This window comes from Patella vulgata, chromosome 3 (genome assembly GCF_932274485.2).
Source record: "Patella vulgata chromosome 3, xgPatVulg1.2, whole genome shotgun sequence".
NCBI lineage: Eukaryota > Metazoa > Mollusca > Gastropoda > Patellidae > Patella > Patella vulgata.
In genome coordinates this window covers 71,621,413-71,645,925 of record NC_065881.2, presented here as the reverse complement: position 1 = coordinate 71,645,925, position 24,513 = coordinate 71,621,413, and the positions used below count along the sequence as shown (strand labels likewise).

Genomic DNA, 24,513 nt, shown 5'->3' with positions numbered 1-24,513 from the left:
ATATCGGAAATTAGCATTACTAGGTGATATCAAGAGACAGCCTTGACTGTCAACAGTATGGCGCCATTTAGTGCCATAAACACCCTTACCCTAATGTCTTGACTTAAACAATGTTGTCAAATTATTGAATAATTCTGATGAAGGAAATTGATACTCCACGAGTTCAGGATAATATTGATATATCCGACCTTTGTGATTATGTCAGAGATTCCAGTGTATCATAAATAGAATAAGATGTTAGCAAACTACAATGCAAGAAATTTGGAGAGTTGTTGTCAATAGGCAGAATGAAAGGCCGACATTGTTTTAATAATATCAGGATTTATAATAAAACTATTTTCTAAAAGATGGGTTTTCAATGTTGGCTTGAATATTTCAATAGATTTGGATTGTCTAATCTTAATTGGTTACTGGTTCCAGAGATAGGGGCTGAAAATGCACAAATTCTTTCAACAGGTATAATTAGATGATTTTACTGTTGAATTTGGTCTAGTATGCAATACTGACAATTACGTCATGAACCAGTCAAATCTTTTGATAAATCCACTGAGTCGACAAGTTTTACCAATAATAAATCTCGCTGGCAGAATTTGACAAAATAAGCACAAATTTTGAATACCATGAGAACTATGGAAACATACTTTGTGATTAGATTTATGGACTCCCAAATTATATAAGGGCTTTTATTTAATTATTAAAACTGAACTCCCATTTAATTATTAAAACTGAACTTACCTGGTCAAATGACCATTAATCAAATTTGGAAAACAGTGTTTTTATCTTGGTTTGTAATATTTAATTGGGAATGGCAGGTAGCTGGTAGCCCAGATTTCTCTCATGAAGCTATTAGTTTCGTTAAGTAGCGATAAGCAATTTGATTAATCATGACTTTGGAACATAACAACTCTGCTTTAAATTGAAATAGAATGTTTCATCTTAGTGTAGATGTTCATTAGGAGAATGTCTTGACTGAGTTCAATCAGTTCAATGATTAACATAAGCTATTTCATTGGTTGATGCTTTGGGACATGATACCTTTGATTCTAAATGATGGAAAGTGATGAAATTTGAGCAAAACCTTGTCTGAGTTTGATCATGAACATTTTCTGCTTAGACTAAGTATAGATAATCAGTTTGATTGCGCGATACTTTTCAAAAAGATTAATGTGCAATTAATTAAAATGTCATCTATTTATTTTGGGATCGCGTCGTGGGACATCAGTCTCACTGTTGGCTTGTTATTCTTATATTTATGCAAGTATTTACTTCTGTATTTCTGAGTTTAGCATTTAATAAAGCAGGGTTCGACCTTATTTCCCCAGCAAAGATTGTAAAACTAGGAACCATACTGACATGTATACGATTGTATCGGTTTGCGAACTCATATATTATACTATTCAAAAAAAGTAGGGGATATTTGATTTTGGGGGCATAATACTAAAATATGCAAATGACTACGAAAAAAGTCACTATAGAACCTAACAGAAGAAACATTTCCAGTTACATGTGACGCCCAAACGCACCAATAGCTACCGCATGGAATGCAGGTGATGCTTGGGATCATCATGGGGGTCCAACCCAAGATTTGCACGACTCTGACTTTGAATGTTACAGTCATTGTGGCATTGAATTCCAGGGTGGAAACATCAGTTTAATTGTTTTAGTGACCAGAAAACAAATTTTGATATGCGTCGGCTTACCCAAAATGAAAGGTTACATGCCCTTGGCATGCTACAGATCGGCACAACACAGGCGGTTGTGGCGCGGACGATGAATGTTTCTCAGTCTGTCATAAGCAGGCTATGGTCCAGATACCGTGATACACAATCTGTACAGGACAGACCACGCTCAGGTCGACCAAGGGCGACAACTCAAGCCCAGGATCGATTTATCCATACCTTGGCCTTGAGAAATCGTGTCATCGCAGCAAATCAGATCAGCGCTCGTCTTCAAACAGACACTGGTGTAAGAGTGAGTGGCCAGACGATTCAGAATCGACTGCATAGGGGTCACCTTCGCGCCCGACGTCCTTGCGTGATCCCTTGTTTGAGAGATCATCACATTCAGGCAAGACGTCGTTGGTGTAGGGATCGTCAACACTGGGATAATCGACGCTGGAGCAATGTGATGTTTTCAGATGAGTCAAGGTTCACTGTTGATTTTTTGGACAGACGTAGGAGGGTGTGGCGTCGTCGAAACGAGCGCTTCCAAGACGTTAACGTCATCAGACATGATCGATTTGGGGGTGGTTCTGTTATGGTGTGGGGAGGCATCACTGTTGCTGGAAGAACGGCTTTACATGTTGTTGCAGGGCGTGTTACAGGCCAGTACTACCGGGACAACATCTTGGCAGTCCATGTTGTGCCGTTCGCACGACGTCATGGCCGCCGTTTCATCTTCCAGGATGACAACGCAAGATGTCACAGGGCCAGGATCGTTACAGGTTACCTCCAACAACAGAACATCACCACATTACCTTGGCCAGCACTGAGTCCCGACCTCTCTCCCATCGAGCATGTCTGGGACATGCTTGGACAGAGGTTACGTCAACGTCAACAACGTCCTGCCAATGTCCAAGAACTTGCTGCTGCGTTGCAACAGGAATGGGATAATCTGGACCAAAATGACCTTAGACGTCTCATTAGGAGTATGCCACGTCGGATCAATGCTTGTTTGGCAAACAGAGGAGGATTTACCCGTTACTGACTTGGTTGTGATGCTGTGGTAACTTTGCTGTTTGACCCCGGGTATCATTTTACCCTTATAATGTTCAGTCTGTGTCTTACTTAGTCTAACGATCATTTGGAATAAATCGATGAATGTGAACTTCATTTCATTTTGTCATTTGCTACTTCGTCAGTTTCATTAGGTGACTTTAATAACACTTAAAAATCAAATATCCCCTACTTTTTTTGAATAGTATACTATGAGTGATCTGTATTAATCAAATTACATGTTTAACATTCATCCAAGGACAGTAACCTGGATATCATTTAATCTTGTGTATTTAGCACTAATTTCTTTCGTATTCATTAAATATCTAATCTTTCTTTAAAAACTGGTAAACATCATTTAAAATCACTCAAAATCATCTAATTGTACTTGTGTCCAGTTTAAAGCTGACTGATTAATTTTGATAATGAGTGTCCAATTTACAAGTGTTTAATTTGGTGTATTCCCATGACGGTGCCGTTACAGAGCGTGACCGAAATGAAACTATCCCACGGAGGCGCAGATATGGAATTGTCGGCTTTCGTATGAAGAGAGGCATGTTGTTATTAGGACCCAATTAATTGTGCTAGAGATTTTATGAATTTATGTTCACTCTGAATTTTATTCACCATTTGGCAACTAATGATGAATATCATCAAATCATCCAAGTAGTGTTCACTCTGAATTTTATTCACCAATTGGCAACTAATGATGAAAATCATCAAATCATCCAAGTATTCAATATGAATCTTAATCACCATATGGCAACTAATGATGAATATCATCATATCATCCAAGTAGTGTTCACGTATTCGCTCACTCTCAATGAGATCCCAAAATAACTGAATTTTCCGACTACGTAAGAAACTAATGGGCGAGGGTGAATATGCTACTCATCATTGGAACCACTACCACACAGGGGAATACAAAACCAACAACACCCTGGAAGAATGGCATTCAAGGATCAAGAAGCTAGTTGTTAAAGCTCATCCGAATGTTTTTGAAATGATCACATTTTTACAAGAGCAAAATATTAATGAAATTAGAATCGTACAGTATGTCGGGGGACAGAAACCACCAAGGAAGAGATATAAATATGCCCAAATCCAAAGCCAGCTCCAGGAATTAATAAGTAGACACGAAGAAGAGGAATTAACTTTAGTATACTGGTCACAATTCTATGGAATACAATTACTGCTTATTACTGAGCGACATTTCAGCTAGGCTTCTCTAGTCATTATCAAACAATGATAAACATGGCTCAGTAATAAGCAGTAATTGTATTCCATAGAATTGTGACCTGTATACTCCTGTTCCATTACTAAATGCCATTGAAACGAATTCACTTTAGTCGAGTATTTAGACAGGGTGTCTTATTTGGAGAAATTAAATTAATTTGTTTTTATTTCTTAAGCCATATGCCAAACATATTAAAATGTTAGTTAATTAGTCACATTGGCGATTATGAAAGTGTAAATTCTTATAAAAATCTATAACTCCAATATTACATTTTAAATCCATTTTAATCTGGATTCCCACGAAAATGGCCTCCTTTAATCTGTTACGGTCAATAACTGCGGTTCAAAAATTAATCAATTGGGTTCTTTATTTTTTAACAGGGATTGAGAAATTAAACACTTGCAAATTGGACACTCATTATCAAAATTGAATGGTTACCTTTAAACTGGACACAAGTACAAATTAGATGATTTTAGATGATTATTACAAATTTTAAAATGAAGATTTAATATTGAATGAATGTGAAAGAAACTAGAACTAAATACACAAGATTATATGATACCCAGGTAAAAAAAGACATCAGACAAAATCCAAAGAGTGAATTTCAAGGAATAATTACATATATTGTCTCAACATTAACACTGTTTACTGGATTACTGTTAGAAAATATTGAAAAAAAGGTATTATAGACACTTAGAAAGAATTTTAATGAATACATCAGTCATTTCCACAATAATTTGGCCACTACCAACCATTGGATTCATGGTTTCTTGAATTAATTTCACTCGGGGAAATTAAACAATGAAACTATTAAGATAGTAGTAGGAAAATATGAGCAAGATCTGTAAAATCAAGCCACATAATAATTCTATGAAAGTCTGTAGTTCTCTGTGGATGAGCATAGTGTATTTGTGAATGAATGATGACGTGATCACACACAGATTAAGTAACATATTATTTATAAACTATTAACCATTTGGATGGAAAGCCAAGCATTTAATGTGAGCATAAAATATGAGGGCTAGCTGAAAAGTTCTGAGCCTGAAAAGGATAGATCAATTGGGTTGAAACAAACTTTTGCCACCAATAATTGAAATCTCTAAAACATCTCATCCGCGTATCTCCTCATTTCTGTCATTTAAATTACTAGTACAATGCGTTAATCATTGTATCGATATGATATGATTTTAAATTGAAATATACTCTTTGAAAAAAAGAAACGCATAGTGACATTTCTTCGTCGGTATACCCTTGCTCTACCATCGCTTGGGCGGTTTCGTGTTGAACTTCGCTGTCGGCGCCTACCCCAAAGGCGAGAAATGGTACTCTGTAAAACATTCAGCAGTCTGGCTACATCTGTCTGGGATTCACCTGCTTGTAACCGACCAATAGCATTGTTGCGTTGGTCTTCATTCAGATGTGGCATCACTTTGCTCGTTACTTGTTTACATGTGCAACTGATTTTGAAACCGAGACACACACCCCCCCCCACAAATTTTAAAGGACTTAGATTTGGGTTTCATGTGAAAAGCTTGCGAAGCTATTAACTTCATGTGTATTGGTGCAATGAAGTGAAAATAAATTTCAGCAAAAAATATGACCAATCACAATTAGGGACCCTACATTTAAAACCAATAATGAATTTCTTTTATCCTTACATAATGACATTAAAAACAAGTAAGATTTATGGAATGTGAATCCCGTTCACATTAAAAAATGATGAAAAATGAGCTGTGCATTTCTTTTATTGAAGAGTATATTTATAGAGAGAGAGAAATGGGGTTTAATGTCCACTCGACACAAACTAGGTCATTTCGGGACTAACATATGGTTTTTAATTTTATTTCAATAATTCGCTTGCGCGTAGGGGTCTTTAGCAGTGGGAGGAAACCGGAGGACCCGGAGAAAACCCACAAGGTTGGACAGGCGACCCTACTCCTTGTCACGTACAACCGGGGATTCGAAGTATATTTATAGAGAGAGAGAAATGGGGTTTAATGTCCACTCGACACAAACTAGGTCATTTCGGGACTAACATATGGTTTAATTTTATTTACATAATTCGCTTGCGCGTAGGGGTCTTTAGCAGTGGGAGGAAACTGGAGGACCCGGAGAAAACCCACGAGGTTGGACAGGCGACCCTACTCCTTGCCACGTACAACCGGGGATTCGAAACCACGCCAGTCGACTCAATGACAGACTTTATGGTACAGCGCGCGCACGCTAACCATTCAGCCATCCACCCCCCCAAGTATATTTATAAATCGTGTGTGTTTTATTTTAGAGAAGAAGCTAGAAAATTGCCAAAAGATAAACAGAAGTTACAAATATTACCAATGTATGGTAGTTTACCAGCTTCAGAACAGGTTATTATCTTTATCTGTGACTTGACTATTGTTCTCTTCTGGCTTCATTCAAAATATATCTATATGATAGCTAGAACAGTAAATTTGACAAGAAAATCCACTTTATATCTAATGGGATAAAATCATGTCACAATGTCCTGATACTCTATTTCTGATATGGTTATTCGCCATAAACATTTCCCTGACATAATGTCATTCTAAATTTATAAGGATCACCGGATATATACATATATAATTGGCTAAACATTATCATTGATATGGTAATCTTCTTTAAATATAGTTCTAATATGAATTAGATACCCATATTTCAGTGTGGGTATAATTTGTTAACAACTTTGTGCACTCTTCAATAATTGACTTGTAAATGCACCCTGTAACCTTCTGCTCTGGAGTCCCCCAACCTTTAATTGAGAGGACACACCCTATTGATATTCCGCTTTCTCTGACTTTCCATTCTGGAACAACCCTGCTCCCCCCTCTTTTTTTGGAGACCTGATAGGACTGTGAGAGGATGAACCCTACTGATTTTCAAATTTGGTGTGCAGCATTATATATGAACATAGGGGATATGAACCCTATTGATTTTCAACATCCTAGGACTTTCTGTTTTAGTGACATATATGGCCCCAAAATCTTGTGAACATGATAGAGATCAGATTTCTTGAAGGCCTAATATAGGATCCTTATCAAATTTTGTTAACATCCAAGTTTTCATTTTGGATAAATTGTTGTCTATGTAAAGAAAGGAGTTTCAAATAATATTGATTAAAAACATTTTAAAAGTTGACAGGACGTTGAAAGGAAAGATTTGATCATCGGTACAAAACACTGCTGCCCGGATAATTACAAAAACTCCGAAGTCTGCTCACATCAAACCTGTTCTAAAGTCACTACACTGGCTCCCGATTGAATTCCGCATAAACTTCAAAATTCTTTGCATGGTCTATAAATGCATGAATAATGCTGCCCCAGACTATCTCGCTGATCTCATAAAACAGCAAGATTCTGAACGCCGTACACGATCATCAAGCAAAGATCTCCTAAAATTGCCAACATCAAACCTAGTTACCTATGGTGATCAAATGTTTTGTATTGCTGCTCCAACTTTGGGGAATGAGAAACACTTGAACACTTCCATCAAAAGTGCCAAAACATTACTTGACTTTAGAAAAAAGTTAAAAAAAACACCTTTTTCAACATGCGTATCCAGAGTTACATTAGAAGCGCTTAGAGCACGCCTCGGCATGGAATAGACGCTATATGAATGACTTTATTATTATTATTATTTGGCAGTCTATATTGTGTTGATGTGCAGCACTTGTTGACTTTAAGTTTATTTTATAAGATATATATGATGTAAATGAATTTTTTTTATGAAATTGATCTCTATTTAGCTACACATAGATGTTTATTAAGTATCAAGATTTGTAATATTTTTCACGTGAAATAGCAAATAAATTTTCTTATACTAATAATTACTTGAAATAAGATGAAAGTTTTTAGAGTAAGATTTGCAGCATTAATACTGGTATATTGATATCAAATGAAATATAATTCATATAAAAACATTAATAAAAATTACTTATATTTTTTTTTTTTTTTTAAAAAGGCTTTTCCTACTATTAATTTTCTTTTATCCGTTATAATTATCCATAACTGTAATTACATTTCTTTTCAATTTAAAATTAGATGAGAGTTTTTAGCAGAACACCTCAGAATACAAGAAAAGTGGTTGTTGCTACAAATATTGCTGAAACATCTATTACAATTAATGGCATTGTATACAGTGAGAATTCTTTATTACCTTCTCTATACTTTTAAAGTGGAGTTAACTCTTGCTTACGATATTGTGTAACATTTAAAATGAATGTCTCTCAGGCCAATCGAAATGAAATTCATATTATTATGTGGCGGTGACTGTCAGCATGGTGGATTTCTTTATAATCTTCTCTTGCTTATAATATTCTGTAACGTTGGCATTTCAAGAAAAAAAAAATATCTCACACAGCATCACAAGTCAAAATTTTTATACTAAGGAACACATATTTGGCAAGTTAGTATAGAGTCTGAAGCCTCCTTACACCGCTGTCAAGAGCGGGGTGGGTGGTCTAGTGGTTTAACGCATGCACGTAGAAACACAAGGGCTGTATTTGAGTCAAGCAGCGTGGTTTCGAATCCCTGCTTGAATGTGACAAGGAGTATGGTCGGCTGTCCAACCTCGCGGGTTTTCACTGTGTCCTCCGGTTTCGTCCCACTGCTAAAGATCGCTACACATAAGCGAATTATTGAAAAAAATAAAATAAACCATATGTTAGTCCCGAAATGACCTGGGCCCTGTTTCTCGAAATCTTAACGAAAGATAAAATCCAAATTTTAGTGAATACTTCAATTTTGATTGGCTAAGCACTAAAATCAACCTAATATTATCCAATTAAATTACTAAAATTTCGTGAAACAGGCCCCAGGTTTGTGTCAAGTGGATGTTAAATCCTCTCTCTCTCTCTCTGATGAGTCTAAGGATCTGTAGTGCTTAGTTCATAACACTTTTCTTTTTATCACTGTCAGTAGAGTTTGGTAAAATAGCTATGGCCTGGGTATTTTGTTAAATATTTTTAAATTTCAAATTTTTATTAGTCGATAAAAGAATCTTTTACAAAGGTAAGTTTGAATTAATGGATAAATGTAATTCTATATTTAGGTAAATTTTATTTTTATTTTATAGTTGTCGATTCTGGGTTTGTGAAAATAAAAGCATATAATCCTAAAACTGGTTTAGGTGAGTTTCTTGTCAAATATTTTAAATGGTTTGTAGAATATACCATTACATATTTCACTAGTGGGAGGGATCAAATGGTCTAAATTGTTGTGCATGAACATAAGCTTGTCATGTATGCAATTCTCAGCGTGATACCACAATGCTATCTTAATCTCGTCTGAACTTATGCGGGACTTAGCCTTGGTTATGGCATGGTGTGCTTACATGATACAATGAAAGAATAAGAGATCTGAAATTACTGATGTGCTTGGTGTAATAAGTGCCCACAATTGTTTTTTCAATACCTACCCCAACCTTTTTGGGGCCCACTGCCGCTCTCATAAGTCTGCCCAATAGTTCTGTGTCTTTGTTAATTTTAAGTAGTTAAGCATGTATTGTGTTGTGCTGTCACGTTTAAGTAAAATGGTAAATGTTATATCTTTTAATACCAATTTAACCTTCAAATTGATTGAAATGTGACATGAGATAATCCCCCAGATGTGTAAAGAATTGAAGCCCCTGAATGTTTATACCATCAAATACATTAGTTGGTGTTCAATAGCAATTAATTCCTAATTCTATCTCTCACATAAAGAATTTTCATATTTCTTTCCTTTTTGTAGAATCTTTAGAAGTGTAAAGAATTGAAGCCCCTGGAAGTTTTATATACCATCAAATACATTAGTTGGTGTTCAGTCATTGATTCCCAATTCTATCTCTCACATAAATATTTTCATATTTATTTCCTTTTTGTAGAATCTTTAGTTATCGTACCTGTATCTCAAGCTTCAGCAAATCAGAGAGCAGGCAGAGCAGGTCGAGTTAGAGCAGGAAAAGCTTATCGTCTTTACACAGGTGCCTAACATTTTATCAGTATGATGTCCATTAAGAAATATTGTTGTTCAATTTAAAGATACATTATGTAAGAATTAGATAAAAAGCTGACTGTTCTTGCTATAATAGTTCAAAAATAGATAATGAAAAATGAATATGAAAATTTCAGTTAAAGGAGGCAAGTTGCTAACTCACTATCATCTAGATTTTTCGACATTGAAAACTTGACTTATTGGTCAATTTAACTCGTTAACTGACCCAAGGCGACTTTTGTCGACACCTATAACGTTACCGTTAAGTACCCACAGCGACTTTTGTCGACAAAACCGGTTAGCCGAATGCAACGTTCCTAGCGTAATGAGAGTTATTTCCCTTATGAACAGACGACTTTATCTCATTTGTTTACTTCCTGTTTGACATTTTGACAGTTAAAAATCTCACTGTTTCTCCTTGAAAAATTATAATAAAACGGTGATATGTCTAGACCTATTCGGCAACGTTCACCTAATGACGGATTACCATCCTTATTTTTTGAATGACAGTGATTCAGATTTTATCTGTAGTGTAGATTTTTTACAGTTTTGCGTTAGGCCTAGAACGTGATAGAAGTAGGCTTAGTTAATCAACAAATTTCTATTACGGTACTTAAATAAGCTTAAATTAAAAGAGATTCATGATGAATAATTTTTAGTTCACAACAGCCGAACAAAAAAAAAAAATAGAAATAACCATTATATACATGGATTTTGCATGAAATGTCTAAATTAATTTTTTGTATAAATTTATATTTATGAAAATGGCATTAAATTTAGATTATTTCATCCATTTACATTAAGGGTCTATCTACAGTTGTTTATTAATGATATGACTTTAAAATGCATATCTATATTTTAATACTATTGACCATTATGACGTGGGTTTTTATGACGTTATGACGTCAAACCTCTGGGTCGTTTAAGAGTTAAACATTGATGTTGTTATCTTACCTGGAAAAGATGAGCTTTTGATATCCAATATTTAAGCAATAATGAAAATTGGCATGCGAATCGCGTGCCAGGATGATTTCGAGCGCCATTTTTAATGAAGCAACTCGGTTAATGATGCCAAATATACCCCACAGGAGAATGCTACCGGTGTAGACTGGAATAACGCCAAATACTGCCATTGAATTTGATGTCTTCCTGTATTTTGCAGAGCTTAACTGATAGGAAAAGAAATTACAGTAAAAAGAGAAACGATTGAATGTAAATCAGTTTATATACATTCATAATACATTTTTGTATGCGTTGCGACTCATTTGTGTCCATTTCTATTCCCAAGCAATAGCGATTTAGCTCCTTTAAGATGTTTGAAGTTTTGACAAAATGATTCATAATACTTCACAATCGAGACTACATCTCCATTACTACATCTCCATTATCTATTTTATTGCAGAGCAATGGGCAATTTGATTTGTCGAGACTTTGGAGCTCGACAACTTTGAGTCTAGTTGAGCGATAGTGGTGAAACTTTGTGTATAGTTTCATTAAATCAATACCATAACAAAGTTTGATGCTGAGTATTTTCTACTTAGGCTAGAGACTTCAATCTGATGGTTTGAGACGTTGGAACACAATAACTCTCCTTCTAATTGAGGTAGAATGTTCAAACTTCCATCTTATTGGTCAAGACTTTGGAACACAATAACTTTCCTTCTAATTGAGGTAGAATGTTCAAACTTGGTGTAGGTGTCTATTAGGACAATGCCTTGACAGAGTTCTATCATGCGCATTTTCCACTAAGCAGAGATAGAAAGTTGATTATGGGCTTGTCATTTAAATAAATGTTTAAAGGACAGTATTGGTATCAGTCATTATCACATATACCGGTAAGATAGAACTGGTGCTGCACGTTCCAAGTATAATTTTAACACAGAGATCATTGCTACAATAGATGCGTAATGAAGATTAAAAAAAACGGAAGTGACAAAAGCAAAAGGAAAACACGAGTTATCCTTCTATATAATTGGCTGAAGTGACGAATGATAACAGATACACAGTTGAATTTCTGCTCACTAATAATTCCTTTAGAGACCAAAATGTTTTATATAGACTGTTATATGTTATATTTTTGCTCACTAATAATTCCTTCGAAGACCAAAATTTGTTATATGAGATTGTTATATTAACCAGTTCTGTCACATAAGTGATAATGACTGACACCAATAATGTCCTTTAAACACAAAGGCCTTCAATAGGAAGATTGAGCTCTTACATAATGCATCTTTAAAGTTTACATTGTAAATTGATCTTTAATGTAAATATGTCTTCTTTATCTACATTCACTGGAAACCTGTATGGATTAGTTCATATTTATAAATCAGATTTATAAATGGATCAAGAGTAGTTCCAAACAGGGTGGCAACGTGTGCCTGACTGCACCTGAAGGCCATCTCTCCAGTCGTCCTTATTGCAGCTTTAGCCAAGCAAGTGATAAATTTCCTACTCGCGCTTACATTTTCACTTAAGACAGACTAGCTGTTCATTCAAAGCTGTCTTTTCCCGGCATGGCTGCCAGGAGACACTTGTCTGCAGTATCACCCGAGTTTGAAAAGGCTGTAAAGTCATTGGACCCAGGTGTTGTAATACAGCTTATGTAAAGTGTATTAATCCGTTAAGTGCGTAGGACAACTGCCACTCACTGTGTGTACGGCGTAATATACATCCTTAGAAGTATATTCCCCAACCTATTCTTAGAACATATACTCAGCCAAATTAAAAAACTTGACACTCGGGATTTTTGGGGCTAGATTTTTAATATTTGGTTTAAGGCAAGTATTTTAGTGTTATGTTGTGCACAGACGACCTTGACATCAACAGAAAGCAAGAATACGTCTCGCCGAAAGTCCTTCACATTGATAACATTCGTGATGTCACAGTACCCCCCAAAATGAAATTCACAGACTTGGAGAACAATCGGAATAAAGTGTTTAGTAACGGTTGTGGCCTCCTCTAGTGTCTCGTACTGCCACACAACGTCTTCTCATGGATCTCAGAACATTAGTAAACACTACCCGAGGAAGACGTCGCGATTGCTCAGCAAGGGCATGTTGAAGGTCCTGCAACGTCAGTGGTGGATTCATTTGCTGACGAACACGTCGACCCAGTTCGTCCCAGATGTGTTCAATAGGATGACGTGACTTTAAAATTTATTTGACTTACCAGAAAAAAAAATTTGTTGAAATTCATCAGTGTCAAGTTTTTAATTTGGCTGAGTATAGTTTGTCACCTTGGGAATTCCCCAAAGATCACAGCATGAGTATGATGTTATATTAAATTCTGGACAACTGCCACTCACTGTGTGTAGGGCGTAATATAACGCCTTGGAGGTATTTTCCCCAACCTATTCATAGAACATAGTACATAGTTCTTCATCACTTCGTCAAATTAATTACACAATTGGGGGTAGTTAACGTTTTAAAAACGTCACGCTCAACGGGTTAAAATAGGCTATTGTTAGTCACAGGAGGGTTATACAATGTAAATTCTAAAATAAAGTTTGTTAATTTCCAGAAAAGGATTTTGATGCACTTGCGACTACAGCAGTACCAGAAATGCAGCGGTCAGATATGGCACCTGTTGTTTTACAGTTAAAAGCTCTCGGTATTGCTAATATCGTTAGGTTTAACTTTGTGTCGGTAAGACTTTTATTTCATAAACTTCTGTAAGTAGTTAAAACATTGTCATTTGGTTTTTATGCGCCTATATAGAAATGTGGTCATATAGTGTTCTCACCTTAGTGAGACGAAGAAGCCTATTGAATTTTCGTTAATTACTTCAAGGGTTATGACCCTTGTTTCACTTTGTGACATCCATTATATCTTCTAGGTGTAGTCATTTTACAATCTTTAACAAAATTTCTGTATCTTTAATTCTCATGGAAAAATTATTTCAAAATTACGTTTTTAATGTATAAATCTAGATACACATAGATTAAATTACAAATCTAGATAGTCATGGAATAAAATTATAGATCTAGAATGCCGTGAGATAAATCTAGATAACCATGGAATAAACTTCTAAATATAGATAAAGAAGAAAGAAGCTTTGTTAAAACGTCACCAGAACCAATTTTTTGAGTCTGTTACTAAAATGCGCTTTAAAAAAATATCCATAGATTTTTTGTGCCCATAGAGTAAATTGAGATTACACTTTTAAAAATAAATTGATACCAATGAGTAAGTATGCTTACTCTTCTTGAACACCTGATATTAGGGGATTGATTATAGTTTCATGTTCTCCCCTTTTAGGACATTCACAGATTATGGTTCCAAATTTTGTCTATTGTCATATTTTTAATGTTACAGATCTTGGAGGTGTAAAAGATTCTGTATTTTTTAAATAATACCTTTAATTATCACAAAAATAATGTTGATTCAATCGGCTAGACATCTTGGCTGCTTGTTTCCTTTTTCAGCTCCATAAGAACTATATTTATATGTATTAACTCTAATACCATAATAAATTACATTCTCCTAGATATTCCAATGAGGAGGAGGAGTATGGCTTCGAGTGAATTTCAAGCAATTTCAACTTTTACTTAAAGAGGAATTATGCAAGACTTAGAGAAAGCGCTGGCCGTTCTTTTTATAATAGTTCAGACATAGATAATGCAAAATGAATATATTGAAAGCCAGAAAAACATCCTGCGAAAGGCAGATTTAGATCATGAACAATGTCTGTTTAAAAACAGAAGATTTTTGTACATAGTATGATTGTGTAGCATTCATTTGTATATGTCTGCATGGAAATTTGGTCAATTATTGTTGTTGCTTCGTTAGTCCATCTTTCACTATTTTGTGTAAACACTCTTCAGACCGTATTAATCATCCGATCTTTTTAAAATTCATATATATATGCGGCTTACATTAGTCAGGCTATTAAATTTCTAGAGTTATGGGCCTTGTTTCACCTTGTGCAACCTGTGAACATTCTAATAGCAAGAGTTATCAACCGATCTGTACGAAATTGATATGCATTATTTAAATAAGTGACACAAAAGAAGTCTTTCGAATTTCAACAATTTCTGTTAATTACCTCTAGAGTTATGCCCCTTGTTATATAAAATTATATGCATTATTTCTTTTAATTATGATCCTTGTTTCACTTTGTGGAATCTTGTGATCGCTCTAACGACAAAAGTTATTATTCAATCTGTATGAAATATGTGTGCAGTATTTAGATTAGTGAAACAAAGAATCCTACGGAATGTCTTCATTGATATTATACATTCTAAAGATTTTGCCGTGTTTACTGCTCGGACAACATGGATGCTGTGGGCATATGTTTTGTTGCCTGGCAATCTATCTTTTTATGAAATTTGAAAATATGATCTTAAATAAAAGAAATGATGTGATGCTATAGATTTTTTGAACACAGTTGAAGATTTTATTTCATAAATAAAGAGTTATTTTTTTTTAATCTTCAGCCTCCGCCAGCTCAGAATTTAGTAAGAGGATTAGAACTGCTGTTTGCTCTAGGGGGTATGTAATCAAATGACCTGATACTTTAAGTATATTTTGAACTGTTTTCATTTCATTTCATTTACCTTCCAGCACATTTGTCATACAATAATTATATAGAAATCTTATGTTCAGCGACTTCCTTGTTTCCATCATTTCAAAAATACTTATGTTGTTTTGATTGCTGAGGATTCTTAGTACTTTTACCATTTTCTTTGATCTGTAAAGTATGTAAAAATTGTCTGAGAATGTACTTGGAAATTATTTGTAGTGTTAAATTATTTAAAATTGCGTAGAATGAACAACAATGTGATAAGAAATCAATAATAAGTTGGCCTACACACACATTTAAATATGGTCATATATTGTCCACACTCATGTCTGTTCATCCTAGATTCTACAGTTATCATCCAACCAACTTTAGATTTACATATAGGGTTTATATTCATGAAGCAAAGACTTCCAATAATTACATGCATAGTTATTTCCCGTGATCAAGGGAATATTTTGGTGACACACCTGGCCCAGAACTGATTTGAAATTAGAAATTTCTTTGAGACAAAGAAGCATATTTATGATAATCACTTGAAGAGTTATTGACCTTGATGAACAGCTTTATTTTGTTTCCAACAACCTATTTTTATACGCCCACATTTTCATGTGGACGTATATTGTCGTCGCCCTTGTCCGTCCGTCCACAATTTGTTTGTGGACTCTCTACTGGTCACAATTCTTGTCCGATTTTGACGAAACTTGAAATATAGCTTTATCCCAAAAAAATCTAGTCTGCTTTCGATATTGGCATGTATCGGATCGAAACTTCATGGATTATGGCCCCTGTTTGTACGAAAAATCACGTTTTTAGCTTGTGGACCCTATAGAGGTCACAATTTTTATCGGATTTTGTTGAAACTTGAAATGTAAGTTTATAACCCAAAGATCTCAGTTCCTTTCCTGAATTATGGCCCCTGTTTGTATGAAAAATCGCGTTTTTAGCTTGTGGACCCTATAGAAGTCATAATTTTTATCCGATTTAAAAAACCGTATTATGATATCACCGTTACACCCTAAGGACGACTGAGTTCGAATTTCGTGAAAATTGGCCAAAAATTGACAGACAAAATGGCTGCCGTTCGTTCTCAAATAGCTTAAAAATATGGTATATCAAGGTTGTGGACCCTATAAAGGTCACAATTTTCATCCGATTTTGATGAAACTTGAAATACATATTTATAACCCAAAGATCTTGGTTCCTGTCGATATTCGCACATATTGGATTATAACTTCCTGAATTATGGCCCTTGACTGTACGAAAAAATCACTTCTTTTTTTGAGCATGTTCTCTGTTCATATCTTGCAAAATGTGGGCGTATCTTGCATGGCAACCGCTTGTTAAAACTTGTAGTAAAATGTTGACTGAATTTATGGTCAAAATGGTAATTTTGAATATCTGTTTATATGTTTCCATTTCTATCAAAATTTCAGCTTTAGATGAAAATGGTAACCTTACAACACCATTGGGACAGCATATGGCTGAATTTCCTCTCCAACCAATGTTTGCTAAAATGCTGCTTGTTTCTGGTAATGATTCATATCAATAATGTCATGTCATTGTATACTGTCCTGTTTAAATGTATCATCAAAGGGATTTCTTACTAAATGTCTCTAATCCCATTTATGAAAAAAAAAATGAAGCTATGTAATTATTGGACATATTGATTTAGATATATAATGACTGATAACAATACAAGTATTATTAGTAATGTGATTTGGCTGTTCTAATCTTTCAACTTCCGTTCAAAGCAAACATCATCTAGGTTGCCCATGATTTTATATTTTCGGTTAAATCTCTCCATTAAACTGGAAGTTGTCAGAGCTGTTTTCCATGAATCTTTACTGTGTTTGGTGGGTGGGGTTGCTGAATGGTTTAACACATGGACTTTAGATCATCAGGCCTGTCATGGAGTCAAGTGGTGGGGTTTTTATCCCATGCATGTACATGACAAGGAGTTGATTCTCCTGTCCAACCTCAGGGTTATTCTTCAAGTCTCCTTGTTTCCTCCCACTGCTAAAGACCCCTACATGCAAGCGAATTATTGAAATAAAATTAAACTGTATGTTAGTCGCACAATGACCTAGTTTGTGTTGAGTGGACATTGAACCCCATTTATCTCTCTCTCTTTTACTGTTTTTTTTTTGTTTTTTATTTTTTGCAGGAGATTATGAATGTTCAGAGGAAGCATTGACTGTGACAGCGATGACACAAATACAGAATGTTTTTGTTACACCTTCTTCTCAAAAAATAAAAGCAGTAAGAAATTACACTGTCTTGATTTAAACATACAGGTTTTTTTTTATTGTAGCTCATATTGAATCTGTCAACATGCTTGAGAAACTCTGGTTCGAGCCAGGTGATATTTCATATTAGTATAAGTGGTTGACAGTTTATCCTGTGCCACTGTGACTTAGTGAGTAAGGTGCTCCTTCACTAAACACTCTCAGTGTTGGTCAAGAAAGTACCACTGGATTTTTCAGTTTAATTTCCCTTATCAATGTTGCAGGACGATGAGCCTGTCAAGGAACTGTGTCTAGTTATGTGTACAATTTGGCGTGCATGTACAAGAACCGTTTCAAATAAAAGTAGGCCATTGTTTCCCTCATAGCACGCTGCATAGTGTATATCTGTCTTGGTTATAGCGCGGTTGGTGAAGAACAGTAGGACTTTAAACCTTATTTCATTTTATACAAAAGTAGTATGTGAGAGAAAGTCTAGCAGATGTGAAGCTAAACATGAAATATAAATGTCATTTAACAGATGTTAGGCTTGAAATAAAGTAGAGAATAAATAATATCATTGACACCATAACGCTGTAAGTTCACAATTTAGCTGGGGGTAATACTGAATATTATTGTAGCCTTATTTTATTGCCATATTTAGGTTTGGTGGCTGAGTTTTTTAACTTGTGCACTTCCTATTATAAAGTGTATTTTGATTAAAAGTGTGATGGTGTTCATCCTAGACTTGTGCATGATAAGAAATAGGGTCATCTGCCTAACCTTGTGTGAGTTCTTTGGGGTTTTTTTGTGTCGTCCCACTTGTGGAGCCATAGTGGCTAAGACGCTGGCCCGCTAACCTGGAGGTTGTGTGTTCAATCTCTGCATTGGCCAAGAAAGTTCATTGGGATTTTCCGATGTGGTTTCCCCTTGTCAATGGTGCAGGGAAGGAGGGTCTGACATGGACAGCTGTCTAGTCGTTCAGATGGGACGAAAAATCGATGTCCTGTGTATACATTGGCTTGCATGTAAAGGATCCCTTGGCAGTTGGAATTCGATATAAGAGTAGGCCATAGTGGCGCTGTGCGGGCAAAATATCATTCATAGCACATTGTATGGCATATGTCCGTCTTCATTAGCCCAGTCGGAGCAGAATAGTAGGATATTAAACACCCATTTCATTTCATTTTTTCCCACTTTTGAAGACCCTTGCGTGCATGTTAATACATATTCCTGAAGCAATGGCCCGAGAAATCCCTCTCTGGCCATTGCTGGATTGGCTTCTAATACTTGAGCTTTTGAGGGAGTGTGTCTATTCTTCCTGTTCAATCAAATCTATCCAAAGTAAAGCAACATGACAGCCCTTCGTTTAAAATATTGGACAATGATTTAAGGTATTAAAATCAGTGAAAGTATTGTTCATCTCCAAACAGTATTGTTTACATTGTATCCGTGTTGATAGCATCACTCAATTAGTTTTTCTGCAATATTCTGCTATGCACTGGTTAATCGGGTGCAATGAAATTGTGAGTCATGACTAACGTTATGTAAACATAACATTTAAAGTGTAATGATATTGTTATGCAGTTAGCTATTGGTTGTTAATCGGACTGTTGACCTGTTATAATTTAGAACAGAAAGTGTTAAGTGAGATTAGCTCTAATCATGATGTTAATGCGGCCTTTTAGTGGTCTAACTTTTGCACTTCAGAACATAAAGTGTCATGCTTCTCAGCTTGTACATGATAAGGCACTGCATTGTAGAAAAATACTGTGTTAGTAGACATTATTCAACTCTCTTTCTCTCTTTAATTCCTTGATTTTCTGTAGTCGCAAGAGAGAGTCAGTATAACAATAACATTATTCAATCCTTTAACATTCAGGCCAAGAACACCTTTCACCTGTTGTTTCGTTGACTATTAAAATAGTTTCATCTGTCACACTTTTGGGACATAATAATTCTGCTATTAAATTGAGGTAGAATGATCATATAAAATCGTGTGGTTAGAATTCCCAGATTTGCTGTGTTGATGTCATGCACAATTTCCTAGTGTGCTTGTACTTGTTTTTAATTAGTGACTTGAGGAAAAAAAAAATACAAGAAAAGTAATTTGTTATTAAAATACCTTGCTGATGTGGATGCCTGTTTTTAATACTATTTGTAACCAGTTAAGCACATTCCTGTTATCTTTAAAATGGTTTCAAATTTGATTAAAGGTGATATATAAGACTGATATGATATTTATGTTTTATAGGATAAAGCTAGAAGAAAGTTTTCAGTAGAGGAAGGCGATCACATTTCTTTAATAAATGTTTATGAGGCTTTTCTAAAGGTATGCTTTTTTTATGATAGCAACTGACAGTGTAACACAAGATCATTTCATTTTGTTTAGCGCTAATTTCTTTCACATTCAGTGGTGTTAGATGGCCGAATGGTTAGCGCATACACGTTTAATCACAAGGTCTGTCATTGAGTCAACTGGCATGGTTTTGATTCCCTGGTTGTATGTGACAAGTGTAGGGTCGTCTGTCCAACCTCGTGGGTTTACTCCGGGTCCTCTGTTTTCCTCCCACTGCTAAAGACCCCTACGCCATATATTAGTCTCGAAATGACCTACTTTGTGTCGAGTGGATGTGTAAATATATGCAAAGGGTGTGCACTCTCTAGAGGTCTCAATTTTTATCTGTTTTTAATGAAACTTAAAATATATCTTTATATCTCAAAGGTCTCACTCCCTTTCGATATTTGCACAGTTCAGACCATAGCTTACTGGATTATAGCCCCTGATTATACGAAAAAACACTTTTGTTTTTAGCTTCTTCTCTATCCATCTCTTGCAAAATGTGGGCATATTTGGCCTGGCAAGCACTGGTTTTATATGAATCCAGGTATGTGGCGATGAGACAAATGTAGTGTCTTGAAATGTACTATTTATGAGAAGTCATAATTTCATGAAACTTGTATTTTAATTAAAGTTTTCTATATCTTTTGTTAATTTGGAAATAAAATGGGATTACTTATTGATTTCTTTAATTACTCTTTTAAACAGTTTGGTAAGAATTCCAGATGGTGTCATGAATATTTCTTGAATTACAAAGGATTGTGTCGGGCTGTAGAAATAAGAAATCAGTTGAAGAGAATGTTGATGAAATTTAAAATACCTTTGATATCCTGTGGAGGTAGGTTATATTACATAGAAGGAATATTAGACACTTTCAGGACAACTCCTGGAACTTTCAGCCAGTCCTTTAAAAACGGTCGACTGGCGTGGTTTCGAATCCCCGGTTGTACGTGACAAGGAGTAGGGTCGTCTGTCCAACCTTGTGGGTTTTCTCCGGGTCCTCCGGTTTCCTCCCACTGCTAAAGACCCCTATGCGCAAGCGAATTATTGAGATAAAATTAAAACCCTATGTTAGTCCCGAAATGACCTAGTTTGTGTCGAGTGGACGTTAAACCCCATTTCTCTCTCTCTCTCTCCCCTTTAAAAATGTAGATTAGAAACAGGTTACAGTACAATTTTTGTACGACCACAGTGTCCATAGGTTTAACAATTCTCTGTCCCTTTCTTCCAAACTTAATTGATATAGAGACTATAAAGTTCAGGAATAGTTACTATTGGAGTAAAGGTGGTCACTATATTGGATTCAGGGTTTTTGCAAAAGATGACCCAGAGTGATTTCCCCTGACCCCTAATATTCCAATATTCTTACTCATTCTACTGAGTTAATCAGATACTAAAGAATAGTTGGTATCAGGGTAAAGATGGTCTTTAGACACGGGCCACTTTCAGTATGGTTAGTTCCAGGTTGTAAGGATTGTTGTTAAACTACATTGCCGTACACATACTCACTGGGCATAATTCAGTTTGTGAATGATTTTCATCAAACACTTCGGCATGGTTACTACTGGACTGAAGTCATATCCTATCTCATTAAAATTGAAAACCCCAATTTAAAGTAGCTAAGTCTCTAACTCAATATCATCCAAAATCTTCGACATTGAAAACACAATTTATTTGTCGGTTTAAATCAACATTGATGTTGTGATCTTACCGGGAAAAGATGGTCTTCTGATATCCAAGATTTAAGACAAAATAAACATTTTACAATTGGTACACGAATCGTGTACCATAATGCGTTTCAGCGTTATGTGTAATAAGGGACTCGAAAAACGAGACTAGGCATATTCCACAAGTCATGTCAAACGATGACACTATATTCTTATCTGGAGAGTATGCCCAATAAATACTATCAGCGTAGACTGGAATAACCAGAAGCTAGAGATTGAAATTCGATTGAGAATACTGGCATATGTCGCCGAATCTAACTGATTAGAAATTACAGTAAAAACAGAAACGATTGAATGTAAATCAATTTATATACATTCATATTACATTATTGTATGCGTTGCGACCCATTTGTGTCAATTTCTAGGTCCCAAATATTTGTGACTTAGCTCCTTTAATCTAAAATTACATTTATTTCTGTATAATTTTGTATCATTTTGCCATAAAATCAGAAACTTAACAAAAAGATTCCACATACCGAAAATTGATAAGGAAATGTAAAAAAGGAAATTAAAAAAAATATATAGATTTTAGTTTCATATAGAACCCTGTTATGAATTTGAATTTGAAGATTGGCCTATTTTCTGTCCAACCCATTACCTGTTTCATTGTCGGAGGTTACTTAGAGAAGACTTTTGTGAACTCTCTTAAAATAAATAGTAAAATAAACGGAAGTTTAATGTAATATAAGTACAGAAAAGTTAAAATTTTAAATTCTTTTGTGGTGAATAACAGGATGTGAGGACATCATAATTAATCAAGACTAAAGCGGCCCATACACGTTCAATTTTTTCATCAATTAATTGACGAAGAAATTGAACATGTATGGAGGACATCAATGGCAAATTAATTGAAACAATTTAATTGAATCAATTAATTGACAGTTCAAAGTTCCTTTGTTATTTATTGACGGCTCGTCAATTAAATAGACCGTGTGTGATAGTGCCAGAGATGAATGAAAATTGATCGTGTGTGTGGGCAGGGTCAATTTTGCCAATTAATTGATAGCATTTAATCAATTAATTGACGAAAAAATTGAACATGTATGGGCCGCTTAAGAGTAATAAGTAACTTGTTGGATTATATATGAGTGAGATGAAAACTCTTACTAAAGAGCAGAGGACAAAGATGCTGGGTGGTATTTGTTACTTATCCTGGCAAACTATCCTTTTGGAAGTACAGTACTAGATAAATTTTCCCTAAAAGTTATTCTTACCCTCACTTTTTTCTTTCCCATCCTAGAATGATGCATTGGACCTAAAGGCCAAGGTAATTTGCTTAATGATTGATATTTTGATTTTGAAAATTGTTCCCTGGCTTACATCAACAATCCATTGAAGAAAATTTAGAAAAATTATTTTTTATTGACATATGCAAAGTAGAGAAATAAATATTAAATGTCTTGTCAACACATTAAGACTAATATTTGGTCACATGTGCAGCAATGTCGAGTAGAGGAGAATTTTGGCCAGTTGGTGGTGTTTCCACCTACTGTTCATTCCATTACAACTATCAATAGTTCTTTTGTGTATGTATACAGATGAACCTAAGTTAATCATCCCATACATTTGTCAGCCCTTTATGCACTCACTACACCAGGGCTTCCACTTCAAAATTTTCACTGTCGGTCATTTTTGATAACACATGAAAACTTTGCAAAATAAATTCATATTTTATGTTTTTTATTCACGGTAGGGTATTGTGGAGTAAATCCTAATAATGAATAACTAAATAACTAACGGATAATTAACTTCCCATCTAGCGACACTATCTCCCTCTGAAATATCATCTTGTATAATTAGAGTAACCATATATACACTACATTTTTGCAACACATGGAATTATCAATATTGCTACACAATAGCACTTGAATACGCAATTTTCATAATTTTTCGGTAAGCAAGTTATCTAATCTCTAGATTTAATTCTACAATACCCACAAGGCCGTGATACCCCTGTAAAATTGTTATAATGCATTTTCCTCCCAACAGGTACGCTGTAGGATTCTATGCTGTTTTTATTTGATATGACAGTTGGTTAGATTCAAAGAGCAGTACTTCATATCTGATTACCCTTTTTTTGGAAGATCTCGTTTAAATCATGCGTGGCTGTAATGGCGTAAAGCGACTTTGTACTAGAAAATTCTTATGACACGTGGGTGATTAAATAGTGAATGACGAACAATGGACCCCTTCATGCCTTTCATAAGATTCCCATATATCAATTAACTTTTATTGTTCTATTAACAGACAATCATCATTAATTATCAATACAACACTAAGTATAATCTATTGATAACTATGTATACAACTGGTTTAACCTCATTATCCCCACATCTGATTGTTTTGATAAGGGATTAGGAGGTTACTGGACTGTGGGTGTAGGACTATAGTCTGTTCTAATTAATTAGTGTCACTGGTGTAAAATTCCCACACTAATTAAACATACATTATGCAAGAGCTAAATCTGATTATTTAGGCTTCAGATGTCATAGAAATTATATATTTGATCTTTATTTACACAACAAGCACAAAATAAACTCTGTAGACCCAAGGATGGCTTGGATTCGGCTTGGATTTAAACAGGATTTCATTGATTGATTATATTTTTAAATGGCGTCGTAAGCGGAGATTAACCGGTACGTTGACGTCATACTCCCAGAAATTTTCGATCGAGGCTAAATGATAGAGTGTACGAAGCGAGGCCGCTGTTTAGCGAAGCCGCGTGTCAGTCAATTTGATTCAAGGATCGATATATACGGCCTTGA

The 24,513-nt window shown here is 35.1% G+C and overlaps 1 protein-coding gene across 2 annotated transcripts in view; it reads left to right on the top strand.

The window, feature by feature from the left end:
- The window catches only part of LOC126814728 (probable ATP-dependent RNA helicase DHX35), a 148,520-nt gene that overhangs the window by 18,752 nt on the left and 105,255 nt on the right, over positions 1–24,513 (top strand). For both annotated transcript variants that reach the window (XM_050540082.2, XM_050540085.2), the window contains exons 13-22: positions 6,236–6,317; positions 8,007–8,103; positions 9,040–9,093; positions 9,829–9,927; positions 13,458–13,582; positions 15,373–15,427; positions 16,892–16,987; positions 17,623–17,717; positions 19,935–20,012; positions 20,730–20,859. In XM_050540082.2, the coding sequence (XP_050396039.1) occupies positions 6,236–6,317; positions 8,007–8,103; positions 9,040–9,093; positions 9,829–9,927; positions 13,458–13,582; positions 15,373–15,427; positions 16,892–16,987; positions 17,623–17,717; positions 19,935–20,012; positions 20,730–20,859 (911 nt within the window). The remainder of the gene's footprint in view (positions 1–6,235; positions 6,318–8,006; positions 8,104–9,039; positions 9,094–9,828; positions 9,928–13,457; positions 13,583–15,372; positions 15,428–16,891; positions 16,988–17,622; positions 17,718–19,934; positions 20,013–20,729; positions 20,860–24,513) is intronic.